The 13,770-nt window shown below is 40.3% G+C and overlaps 2 protein-coding genes across 2 annotated transcripts in view; both read left to right on the forward strand.

Annotated features, from left to right (window-relative positions):
• LOC134676594 (protein slit) overlaps positions 1 to 13,770 on the forward strand; it is a 250,471-nt gene that overhangs the window by 217,672 nt on the left and 19,029 nt on the right. Inside the window, exons 11-20 of the mRNA XM_063534987.1 lie at positions 1,060 to 1,131; positions 2,019 to 2,090; positions 3,277 to 3,443; positions 3,938 to 4,088; positions 4,599 to 4,690; positions 6,733 to 6,859; positions 8,230 to 8,301; positions 9,323 to 9,483; positions 11,607 to 11,736; positions 12,360 to 12,537. Coding sequence (XP_063391057.1) covers positions 1,060 to 1,131; positions 2,019 to 2,090; positions 3,277 to 3,443; positions 3,938 to 4,088; positions 4,599 to 4,690; positions 6,733 to 6,859; positions 8,230 to 8,301; positions 9,323 to 9,483; positions 11,607 to 11,736; positions 12,360 to 12,537 — 1,222 coding nt within the window. The remainder of the gene's footprint in view (positions 1 to 1,059; positions 1,132 to 2,018; positions 2,091 to 3,276; positions 3,444 to 3,937; positions 4,089 to 4,598; positions 4,691 to 6,732; positions 6,860 to 8,229; positions 8,302 to 9,322; positions 9,484 to 11,606; positions 11,737 to 12,359; positions 12,538 to 13,770) is intronic.
• LOC134676285 (uncharacterized) overlaps positions 1 to 13,770 on the forward strand; it is a 181,999-nt gene that overhangs the window by 143,999 nt on the left and 24,230 nt on the right. The gene's annotated exons all lie outside the window — the stretch shown is intronic.

Genomic DNA, 13,770 nt, shown 5'->3' on the forward strand with positions numbered 1-13,770 from the left:
CGGTGAACGTACCTAGCACAGTACGCCAAATATTGCCAAATGCAGTTAGCTACAGATATGCCTAGTAAAGCATTCCAATTAGCTCAGCACAGCCTTTATATGCAATTAACAACAGAGATACCTAGTGTAGCACTCCAATATAATCAAAAGAACCATTATGTGTAGTTAGCAATCAGAGATGCGTAGTGCGTCATTGCAAAACGCTCAGCCCAACATCAAATAGCATACTTACACCATCTTTTCAATATCTTGCTAACAGTCAGAATGAGTTAATAAGGCACACACCATGCAAAAAAGGTTGTTAGAATATTAAAGGACTATTGTCATTGTATTTCTTACCTTGCGTATCTTCTTTCTTATCGAAATTTTGTACTAAATCTTCCTTCTCTGGCGCTGCTTTCTCCGGTTCACAAGAGAGATCGTCCTCAGTTTCTATAACTATTATGGGCGATCGAGATCTACTTTTTGATGCCGAACGAGATCTACTTCTCGGCGGCGGAGATAGGGATCTTGATGTAGACCTAGAATAGGTCCAAGATCGTGATCTCGATCTCGACCTGTAAGTATAACGCGGCCGGTCATATCGGCCATGTCGATGAGACGACGCCGCACTTGACCTTGAACGTGAACATATCCTTTCTTCTAATTTTCTAATTTGTTCTCCCAATTTTGCAATTGGGTCGCTGTCTTCTTTTCTTCTCCGCATATTTTAAGGTAATTCTTTACGTTATTTATACAAAAAACCACTTTTTATGATAAAAGACGTAATTGACGTAATGACCATAAAGCTGCATGAAAACGACAATGAGGTTGGTAGACTTGGAAGCAGCGTCGTGCGCGCGCCCGCGCAGACGGTGCGTTCAGAAATTTATAAAAATTTTAAATTTCTCGTTGAGAAATTTTAACTTTATACTCTAAATACCATGGCCAGAAGCTGTATGAGTACGGCGTACTACATAGTTATTATCATTGAAGAAATTTGTGCAGCGTAATAATAATAAATATGTACACTGTTAATAAATTTTCAGAACTTTTCTGATATATTTATTTTGTTTGCAGGCTGTTGAACTCGAACGAAATAACCTGCGTACGAAAAGACACCTTCCGAGATCTGCAGAACTTGAAATTATTGTAAGTTGTTTGTAGCTTAAGTTACAGTCAGCAATAGAAATAATTTATTGCATAACGTATTCAAAATTATAAGCACACGCTCTTATTCTTTTAACAATAATTGCTCAGATTATTTTGAGTACCTCGCTCGATTAGCTACATATAATGATGTATTTCAATAGGCGACCAAGGCAATGACGACCGGTCTGGCCTAGTGGGTAGTGACCCTGCCTGCGAAGCCGATAGTCCTGGGTTCGAATCCCAGTAAGGGCATTTATTTGTGTGATGAACACTAATATTTGTTCCTGAGTCATGGGTGTTTTCTATGTATATAAGTATGTATTTATCTATATAAGTATGTATATCGTCGCCTAGCACCCATAGTACAAGCTTTGCTTAGTTTGGAGCTAGGTTGATCTGTGTAAGATGTCCCCAATATTTATTTATTTATTTTATTTATTTAGGTATTTGGCACTACAATAACCGACATTGTTTTTTACAATTATGGCCAATTGTTTTTTACAATATGATGAGAGTCCTTTAAGCCAATATACTTTAATATTTAAAGACGTTTGTCATAAGGTTCTGTCAAGTCTAACAAGCCGTTGATAATCGTTTGTTGCTATTTATTGTCATCTTGACATTGATTGATTGTCTTTGTTAGAAAGAGGCAAAAATTAACAAATGTTTGCTAAGTTTGATGAATGAATAAATCGTCGGGTGACAAGCAAAAGTCACTAAATAACATCATTGAAATTATTGGACAATAAACCGAGTTGCAAGTGTAATAAAGTGCATTGTTACTTTAATTTTTTGATTGTACTTGGTGAGTTTTGCTTGACACCCGACGAAATAAAGGGTAAACTAGATAAAATTGACAGTCAAATATGTATGTTTCTTCATTTCAGATCTCTATACGATAATAATATCAGGTCTCTTCCCAATGGGACTTTCGCCGCGTTGACTGGCATACAGACATTGTAAGTAAAATGTTTACACACACACACACACACACACACACACACACACACACACACACACACACACACACACACACACGCACGCACGCAAGCACGCACACACACACACACGCACGCACGCACGCACACACACACATTTTTATGGCGCAGAATAGGGCAGAATGGCGCTCTCTTGTGTTGGAGGCCAAGATCCTTTTTGGACTTTTAGAGCATTTAATAAACGGAGTCGTTTTTTAAGAGCTTAGCTACGTATCTGCCGAAAACCTAAGCAAACTTTTGTATGACACTGCACAGCACTGCACGTTTATCTGACATGGGTATCTATTCATCATCATCATCATCTCAGCCATAAGACGTCCACTGCTGAACATAGGCCTCCCCCTTTTTTGGGGGTGAATGCCATAATCGCCACGCTTGGCAGGCGGGTCGGCGATCGCAGTTGAGTACACCGAATTTGAGGGACGCTGCTGCCCGTCCACCGGTGGTCTTGGACGTGGTTTAAGGACATACCCAGGTCCTGGACGTAGTTTAAGGACATACCCGGGTCCGTTACGTACAAAAATAGCCATACATTTGATGTGTCCCTCCGCCGCAAAAATCAGCAGACTGTTTTATACAGAAAATGACAGACAAGGCGTCTCCAGTTACTAAATGTAAGTAAGATTATTCTTTAGATGCTATAGGTAGTCAAAATTTAGATTGCTATACCTATATGTGTGTTAATATCCCTTCACTGTATCTGTGCATAACAAACTTTATTGTTTCCTAGCACCCATACGCAGTGGCGTAGCTAGGGAGGGCGGCGGAGGCGGTCCGCCCCGGGTGTCACCCATTTAGGGGTGACACCCGACCACACTCGACCGTGAACATCAGTAGTGCCACCTATAAAAATGCGTAAAATCATGTAAAATGAAAGCGATGGAGTAAATCCTGAGCTATTTAACATAAATTACAATTAAATCTTTTTAAATATATTTTACAATTTTAATTGAATTTTGGGGTGACACCCACAATTTCCGCACCGGGTGCCACCCATGCTAGCTACGCCACTGCCTATACGTTCAACACATCTACTATCTCTCGGTGACAAAGTATGTCTAAACCATCCTAAACTTAATAAAGATGTTATAAATTTAAAATGGATCCTTTGTGAAGTGAAAAGTCTAATTAAAACTCTATTCCATAGACACTTAGGTCGCAATCCGTTCGCCTGCGACTGCTCGCTTCGCTGGCTCGCCGCCTACCTCCGCAAAAACCCCAGCCTCGAGACTTCGGGGGCCAAATGCGACTCCCCGAAGAGGATGGCTCGAAAACGAATAGATGCACTCAGGGAGGACAACTTTAAATGCAAACGTGAGTATATTTAGATTATATTATATATTATGAGCCCATATTGTCCCACTGTTGGGCAAAGGCCTCCCTCTTATTCTTCCACATATCCCTATCCTCAGAAGTCTCCCACCAGTCTCTGTCAAAAGCGTCAAGGTTGTCCCGCCACCTCCGACGAGGTCTACCATGACGCCTTACAATTTGTGTGGGACCCAACGTTTTGGCCCACGGGTCCTCCGGCATACGGCACACGTGTCCTGCCCAATCCCATTTGAGCTTGGCGGCAGTTTCAGCTACATCAGTTATTCCAGTTTTTGAACGTAGTATTGTATTTTTAATGCGATCGGTTAATTTCACGCTCAGAATACTACGTTCCATGACTCGCTGACAAACCTTGAGTTTGCATTTCTGAGCCTTTGTCAAAGACTAAGTCTGTGCTCCATACAACAAGCTAATTTGACTCTATGGTGTTGGAAATTTGGTTGATATTTGTTTGTTCCTTACGTTGTATTTGTCAGCCGGTGAAGAGTCAGCCAACGCGTGCGCCGACGCCGCGGCGTGCCCGTCGGCGTGTTCGTGCGAGTACGCCGCGCGCGCCGTCAGCGTGGCGTGTGCACGCCAGGCACTTGTTGAAGTGCCGAGGGATCTGCCGCTCAACACTGATGCTCTGTAAGTATCACATTAGTACAGCTCTAGAGTGAGACGTGTGTGGCGTCAGCGTGGCGTGTGCACGCCAGGGACTTGTTGAAGTGCCGAGGGATCTGCCGCTCAATACTGATGCTCTGTAAGTATCACAGTAGTACAGCTCTAAGAGTGAAACGTGTGTGGCGTCAGCGTGGCGTGTGCACGCCAGGGACTTGTTGAAGTACCGAGAGATCTGCCGCTCAATACTGATGCTCTGCTCTGTAAGTATCACAGTAGTACAGCTCTAGAGTGAAACGTGTGTGGCGTCAGCGTGGCGTGTGTACGCCAGGGACTTGTTGAAGTACCGAGGGATCTGCCGCTCAACACTGATGCTCTGTAAGTATCACAGTAGTACAGCCCTAGAGTGAGACGCGTGGGGCATCAGCGTGGCGTGTGCACGCCAGGGAATGCTCCAACTTTTATAGCGTAGGTACATTTATTCTTACAGACACACTGTGTAACATTTTTTATATAACTTATTCATATCTATTTCAGGCTGATGCCAGACAACAGTCTAGGACAGATCAAGTCGGACGGACTGTTTGGTCGCCTTCCAGACTTGATCAAACTGGACTTCAGGAACAACGGTAAGTTATTTAACTTGGCCATTTAAGAAAAACAAGAAGACTTTCGTAAATAATTAATACATTATATCAAACAACACCGGTGAGTAACCATAGTTACCAAGAGCTTAACTCAGCCGATTCCTTAACACCGGTTAATCATACATACATCACAAAGGCTGTGACTTCAGGTAAACTATCCGTTCCTAGAATTAATAATTACTACGGGGATAGAAACCTTAGGAAGAGAATTCCATACTTACTTAATAGTTTGCCTGAAGCCATAAGACGTGAAAATAATAAGCCTAAATTTAAAACTATGTTAAAAAAACATAATATATATTAATAATTTAAACTTTAAGTACACACAATTTTATATGTTATTAAGTTAATAACTAGAGACTGATGACCCCGCAGTCAAACTCACTGATGAGTTTTGCGAGGCTATGCCTAGCTTTAAGAATAACTTGTATTTTATTTTATTAAATAAATAAATAAATAAGTAAACGTGTACGACCGAACGTCGACCAGTCCACCATCGTACTACTAGCGCCACATGGCCAGTTTAGGAACTAAACATAAAAACTAAAGCGCTCAGCCAAATCAGCCAATATCAAATTTCTATATTCAACAATTTACTTGAGTCTGTTTTGTGCTAAAAAGACTAATTTATTTGTTGTAGTTAGTTACACAAGTACCGCGACCTCCGTTTCTAGCGTTTAAAAGAAGATAGTCCGATTACTCTGATACTCGACTATTGCAAATATAAAAGCAGAACATTATAATGTACGTATATCTGTCGGCGGCCGATCGTAAGATCAGGCAGATCGTAATGTTCCTGTGTAATGTTTTGAGTGTTTTGACGATAGTCACATTAAGCCAATATATAGGTAGGATAGGTTCGTTAGGTCGCTTCAGATGCCCGAAGGGCAAACTGCCCAGAAAAAGGAGGTCCGCATAGCGGGGCTCCGTCGACTCAGGGAACGAGTCAAAGATTTTCACGTTTCACGATATGCCTAGGAATTTCACGATATGCCTGGCCCCAATTTCACATCGGTGACAGGTGCGACGAATTGTAAAATCACTGTTGCTGACGTCACAGGCATCCATGGGCTACGGTTACCACTTACCATCGAGCAGGCCGTATTCCTGTTTGCCACCATCATTGTATTATTTAAAAAAACTTTATTATATCGGATAAAAACAGGCCCCAATTTCACATCGGTGACAGGTGCGAGGAATTGTAATATCACTATTGCTGACGTCACAGGCATCCATGGGCTACGATTACCACTTACCATCGGGCGGGCCGTATTCCTGTTTGCCACCATCATTGTATTATTTTAAAAAAACTTTATTATATCGGAAAACACCAGATATTTCTCCTGCGAAGTTTCTGACAATTTTGCTTGACTTGTGTTACTAAACGTCCTCGCTTACCTCGCCCGTGTATCACACTCGGCTCGCAGTTTCCTATGCTAAACAACTAAAATAAGGTGCAAAGGGGCAATTTCGTCAGGTGACAAGCAAAAGTCACTAATTACAAAAAAAAAATAAACAAAAATCTACCTTATTTTAGTACTAATATGATTCACTATGTCTTAGGAACTTGTGGTTTTACTTAGTGACTTTTGCTTGTCATCTGACGATTTCAACTAATCGAAATATCTTCCATGTTTTACATTATTAACTAGATTACCATATATGTCCAGATATATATCTGACGACCGGTCTGGCCTAGTGGGTAGTGACCCTGCCTGCGAAGCCGATGGTCCTGGGTTCGAATCCCAGTAAGGGCATTTATTTGTATGATGATACAGATATTTGTTCCTGAGTCATGGGTGTTTTCTATGTATTTAAGTATTTGTATATTATATATATCATTGTCTGAGTACCCACAACACAAGCCTTCTTGAGCTTACTGTGGGACTTAGTCAATCTGTGTAAAAATGTCCTATAATATTTATTTATTTAATTAATAATGTAATGAAGATAACGATTAGTTGAAATTACCCCGCAGACGAAATTCCCCCGCTGCAGCTTATTATATAATATTTGTTGTGCAGGTATAACAGTGATAGAAGACAACGCGTTCGACGGCGCTGCCAACATTCAGGAGTTGCTTCTGGACGGTAATCTCCTGCAGACGGTCACCGACAAGATGTTCTTTGGACTGCACAGTTTGGGCACTCTGTGAGTATTAATAGTATCAAAATGAATACATAGTATAGCCACTCACATGCTCGATATTTTTCAGTGACCTCTATTATTATCTTCTTCTTCCTTGCCGTATCCGGCAATGGCGACTCCATCAACAATTCTTATCCGGATTATGAAATGCCCTTATGTGGCTCGCAAAACCAAACTTTGTCTTGAAGATGCGGTCACACGATGCGCAATGGAGTTGTCCAGTCGAGTTGCGGGTGTATGTGTAGGAGGGCTTAGGTCGCGTCTTGCGGATATGACGCTTAGCATCCAGGGCTTCCAGACGCTGCTGCTCAAATTGAGCTACTTTCTTATGAACACTAGAACGCCATTCCGATCTTTGTAATGCAAAGATATTTCTATTATTATAAGAAAATAAGGGCGACAGCTGATAGCTTCAGTTACCAAATGCATGTGAGTGGATAGAGGGGTCCTGTCATAGTAAATTATGTAGTCACAGTAAATTTACTGCCATCTATCGACACACGACTAAAACTCAAAATAAATACGTATTTGATTATTTTATCATAAAATGTATATATATGGATAAATTACTTTTTTTTTAACATTTTGATCCATATTTATTCACTGATATCTGTTAAAATTGGTAAATATGAAACGGTGTCGTCACGCCATCTTGCCGAGTATAGGCTAAAAGGTGTGTGCGGCATCTATTCGAGAATGACTTTTTCTTGAATTCCGAGGCACGTTTTTTCCTTAGACTTTATTCGTCTTTTACGAAGTTACATGTCTTTGGTAGTATAGAAGGTAGGATCCTATAGAAGTGCTATACGCGTGCAAGGCCGTCTTAAACTATGCTGAGGCCCTTGGGCACATAAGAATGTGGGGCTCTTTTGAAAAGTAAAGTAAGCTAATTAAACTAACATTTTCTATGATCTTCTATTTATATTACGCGGGTAACCAAATATACTGTTGCTGTCTGTCCTTCGGGGCCCCCCGAGTATGGGGGGGGGGGGGCCTGGGCAATGCGACACTATGATTTGCAATTTGAATTGAGAAACTATTTTAGTCCTACACTATAGTTCGTTTTTTTAGCATTAGAAAGAACTTGCAAGAAGGTAAGCGATCTTGACATGTCTTTTAATTGAAAAACGCTTTATAAAAATCAGTAACTATTACTTTTTAAAGCAGAAGAATATAAATGATCGTATTACATTCATAATTGTTACATATTTGCCGAAACTTATTTTTAAAATGTGTTTTTCAATTAAAAGACACATCAAGATTGTTTACCTTATTTCTAATGCCAAAAAAAAACGAAGTATAGAGATGGCGCTACTAGTTGCCACTAAAATAAGTGCCTACTCTGATAAAGGTAACTTTGGATTTGTTCACAGATCTCTAACTGATAATAAAATCAGATGCATCACTCCAGCCGCCTTCGATCACCTGACTATGCTTGCTACACTGTAAGTAGCTTTAACATGACAAATATTAGTGTTTTATATTTGACAAATGAATGTCATTAATAGAGTTCGTTATAGTAGTAGTAGTAGTAGTAGTAAAATACTTTATTGTACAAAAAGAAACATAAAACATGAAAGAACACACATCACATACACATACATACATCATCATCATTATATATAGGTAGACTTAGTGATCTAAAAGACTCGAGCCCTGTTATTGGCTCTTTTTTAGGGCTCGCCCCATCTCTTGACGGCTAAAAGCCTTTTTTATTTCATTAATAAAATACCTAGGCTTTTAGCCTTTTAGGCGTCAAGAGATGAGGATGAGTCTTTCGATCACTAGGTGGACTAGTTACTTTTAATATTTTATAAATTTGATAAGAAATTTCGAAATTGATTAGAGTTAGACCAAGATAACTTTGTAATGGTACACGTCATCATTTCATAGAAGTTTGACGTTTAACCACTAGCCGCCCAGAGACCTATAAAAAGGTCTCCTGTTCCATTCTAATTTGAACGTTGTGTTGACAAAATAAAATTTCATTTTGCTTGGCAAGGTTTGCCGTATGGGCGGCTAGAGGTTAAAATAACACCTGCACAGTCTGGGCTATCAAAATCGCTGCAGACTTATCTTGGTATAATTTAATAAATTTACTAATGGTTGCCCTGAAAATCAGTGTCACAAGTTGACTTTTTGTATGACACAAACCTGAATATAACTCTATGATAAGTATTGGAACAAATTAAACTATTTTCGGAAAAATATTTTAATTTGTTTTTATTTCAAGTAAAACACTACATATAAATTATAAACTGAATTAAATATCATACTCGTATACTAAGAAAAAGTGACCAACGCCTCCAGTGCCCCAGACTGGAATCGAACCAGCGTCCTCTGCTATCGCGTCAGGTGCCTGTAAGATAAGATAAGATACATTTATTGATAAAATTGTACAAATTTTACACGTCAATTCAATGTGGATTGTGGATGTGTAACCTGGATATAATTTCTGTATCACAGAAACCTGGAGAGCAATCCCCTGGAATGCAACTGTCATACTGCCTGGTTGGCGGGCTGGCTGCGTGTGCGCCGGCTCGCCCCTGGTGCTACATGCGCGTCGCCGCCGCAGCTGCGTCAAGCGCAACTGCACGCGCTCGACCAGGCGGACTTCAAGTGCGAACGTGAGTACCATCGACAATAGGGAGTATTACTGCAATGTTCTGCCGCCAGAGTGCAGCAGTAATTTGTTTAGTAAACCATAGAGTAACTTATATATCCTAGGCCTTAAACAGTTTTTTGACAAGTTTTCACTATGACGTTGATGCATCAAAGCGGTTTGTTTACAGGTGGCCTGCCGCGAAACGCGGAAATCGAAATTTCTTTATCTGCCTCTGTATCGATCGAATAGGCAAGAATGATAGCGGTAGAAACCGAACTTTCGATTGTCATGTTTCACGGTAGGCCATGTGTTTGGCCTAGTGACTCCCTCTACGCAGTTTTGCGTAATATTCCCTATTTGTAAACCTTATTGTGCTGTTATTGTTATGTACTTATGTATTTGTTGGGGTTGTTGGTGCTACGTCTCACCCATATAAGCACGTAGTGTTAGAATATAATAAGGTAATACATGTATCATTTGATTTATCTCTGTAAATTCCATCCTTCACCGTTTCTATTTTAACTAAATAGGTATTTTTTTTCCTTCAAGCCTCATTGTATATTTGTTTTTAGTATTAACTTATTACTTGTGTCCGTATTATGTCCACCACGGGACAGGCTGTGCCTAGTGTGGTGGCCAGCATAAATGTGATATTGTTGTAATTTTATTTCCGAAATAAAACATTTGTAGGGTACATCGCCAATTATTAGCCAGTTTTCAATTACTGGCCACCTATACTAAAATGAATTCTGTGTATAGGTGAATAGAACTCATTTTTGTAAGAGGCGGCCAGTTATTGAACGAGTGGGTTGTGGATAAATTTCAGTTACTGGCCATTTTCCTTATACTGAAAATGAGTTTTATTTATCTGTAAATAGAATTCATTTTTGGAATAGGTGGCCAGTAATTGAAAACTGGCTAATAATTGGATTTTCGTACCTTATATACTAAAATGAACTTTGTTCACCTATAAATAGAAATCAAATTAAGTGGCCAGTAATTGGGGGGTGGCTAGTAATTGGCGATGTACCCTATTTATATTTGTATTCACACTATACCAACATCATAGCAAGCAGTTGAACCCATATCACATGGCGACCCTGCCAGTGCGTACTCGTGTTGCATTGGCAACGCGCTGCGCTAGCCAGAAGAAATACCCGCTCTATAGTGACCTTGGTAAAAATAACTGAAATATTTGACAATTAAATTAACTGTATAATTGATTATTATAATATTATTAAGCATAATCGAATTTAAGCTGTTGTGAGACGTATTAACATTGAATAATTTTACGGTTTAGACTCACTTGTTTTTAGTCACTCGCGCGACATGTTTCGGAGAGCCTAGGTCTCCTTTCTCAAGCACTCACAGTGCGAGCAGCGTTGACGACGGCCGTGTATCGCGTACTGCGGCTCACCGAAAAAGGAGACCTAGGCTCTCCGAAACATGTCGCGCGAGTGACTAAAAACAAGTGAGTCTAAACCGTAAAATTATTCAATTATTAAGCATATTTGCATGAAATAATGTATTTTAATTGGTATGTGTATGCCTAATCTCAAATTTGTATGCCTATGGGCGAAACATAGCGTTCTCACATACTTTTTGTACCAACACTGTTACCTATGTTTACAAATAGTTAAATCATTTGAGTTTAAGTTAAATAAAAACTATATTCTGCAAGTTTCGGAGTAAATTGAAATCGTTGTGGCCGAAATTATGAGTTGCTTAATAACCTGATTCGTGCCAATATACAAAATACTCCTGTGCTGCCCCCTACAGTTCACCTACAAGCTACATCTTCATCTTCCTCGCGTTGTCCTCGCCTCGCTTGACGACTAATCCCAAGAATTGGCGTAGGCACTAGTTTTTACGAAAGCGACTGCCATCTGACCTTCCAACCCAGAGGGTAAACTAGGCCTTAATGGGATTAGTCCGGTTTCCTCACGATGTTTTCCTTCACCGAAAAGCGACTGGTAAATATCAAATGATATTTCGTACATAAGTTCCGAAAAACTCATTGGTACGAGCCGGGGTTGGAACCCGCGACCTCCGGATTGAAAGTCGCACTCTCTTACCACTAGGCCACCAGCGCTTTTACGAATACCTACAAGCTACAACTTGTTTATTTCTTTTTATTTGTTTCAGCGGAAGACAAGGGCTGTTTAGCGGCGGATTACTGCCCCGCTCAGTGCTCTTGCACCGGCACCGTAGTGCGCTGCTCACGCGCACAACTGACGGCCCTACCCAGTAATATACCGCGGCAAACCACTGAATTGTAAGTCGCAATACATTACTTAATATTAACGTCGCCACAATAATGTGGAGTATTTCCTGATGAAAAACAATGGCTTTACATTATAACCTAGCATCTGTGCCTATAAGGAGAGCTTGTTAAAACGGAACCAACTGACACGCTGACTTAAACATCTTGATAGTCTTCCGAGATTTCTGATTAACGGCCTCCTAGCCTAGTCGGAAGTGACCCTGCCTACGAAGTAGGAGGTCCCGGGTTCGAATCCTGGTAAGGGCATTTATGTGTGTTCAACACAAATATTTGTTCCCGAGTTATGGATGTTTTCTATGTATTTAAGTATTTATATATGTGTGTAAGTATATTATACATATATATCGTCGTCTAGTACCCACAACACAAGCTTTATTGAGCTTACTGTGGGACTATATAGGTCGATCTGTGTTAAGTTGTCCTATAATACTAATATATTTATTTATGCCCAATTTTATAAACATACGCTTTTGGTCTAACTTTATACTTATGTTTATAATTTTTAATACTTAAAAAACAAGGTTCACAATTAGGCAACAGCTCTGTAACAATAACGCTTTCTATTTGTACATAAATTACATAATATATAATAATTAATTTGTTTAATATTCCAGATACCTAGAATCCAACGATATAACCAGCATCGCACCGGAGCAAATCCAGCATCTAACTCAACTCACTCGCCTGGACTTGTCCAACAACAAGATTGGTGTGCTCGCCAACAACACCTTCCAGGGTCTCACTAAACTGTCCACGCTCATCGTCAGTTACAACAAGTTGCGATGTGTCCAAGTAAGTGTATCTAGTGTTCTTAATAAATCCAACCACGTGTGTCTTTCCACCAGAGAATGGTCCAAAAAACAGAAAAGGGAGCTTATGCTCATCCATATGCAACAGGATCCAAGCTTTACTAATGGAAAGGTCCTTATGCACATGGAGAATAAGAACCCTATTGTGGTGGAAAGCCACATATAACCAGCATCTCACCGGAGCAAATCCAGCATCTAACGCAACTCACTCGCCTGGACTTGTCCAACAACAAGATTGGTGTGCTCGCCAACAACACCTTCCAGGGACTCACGAAACTGTCCACGCTCATCGTCAGTTACAACAAGCTGCGATGTGTCCAAGTAAGTGTATCTAGTGTGCTTAGTGAATCCAACCACATGTGTCTTTCCAACAGAGAATGGTCCAAAGAAAGGAATATGGGTCTTATGCTCATCGATGTGCCACCAGGATCCACCCTTTTCTAATGGCTCTCCATTGGACATGGAGCATAAGAACCCTATTTTGTTGGAAAGCCACATATAACCAGCATCTCACCAGAACAAATCCAGCATCTAACGCAACTCACTCGCCTGGACTTGTCCAACAACAAGATTGGTGTGCTCGCCCACAACACCTTCCAGGGACTCACGAAACTGTCCACGCTCATCGTCAGTTACAACAAGCTGCGATGTGTCCAAGTAAGTGTATCTAGTGTGCTTAGTAAATCCATCCACATGTGTCTTTCCAACAGAGAATGGTCCAAAGAAAGGAATATGGGTCTTATGCTCATCCATGTGCTACCTGGGTCCACCCTTTTCTAATGGCTTTCCATTGCACATGGAGCATAAGAACTCTATTCTGTTGGAATACCTCTTTTCTGACCACACTTTAATTGTTGAGGGCGTGTGTAGGTTGATGGCATAATAATAATAATCCCTTGCTTTTAGATTAAATTGTCTTAAAGGGCCTCTGCGCTGTTGGCTTCGGCCCCACGCACGCCTCCCAAAAGTCCGGGACCCCATGGTCCCGAGATCTGGAAAGGACAAACAATAATAATAATAAAATGCTTTATTGCACACTACAAAAGAAATGGTACAAAAGTATGAACAGGTACAAATATGTAGGTAACAACAGGCGGACTTATCGCTAAACAGTGATCTCTTCCAGACAACCTTCAGATAGTGAGAAGGCGAAACAAATTCAAGTTAACGGGTGGTGCGAAAATAAAACAAATAATAAAAATAAAAATAAAATAAA

The sequence above is a fragment of the Cydia fagiglandana genome, chromosome 24 (genome assembly GCF_963556715.1).
Source record: "Cydia fagiglandana chromosome 24, ilCydFagi1.1, whole genome shotgun sequence".
Lineage (NCBI taxonomy): Eukaryota > Metazoa > Arthropoda > Insecta > Lepidoptera > Tortricidae > Cydia > Cydia fagiglandana.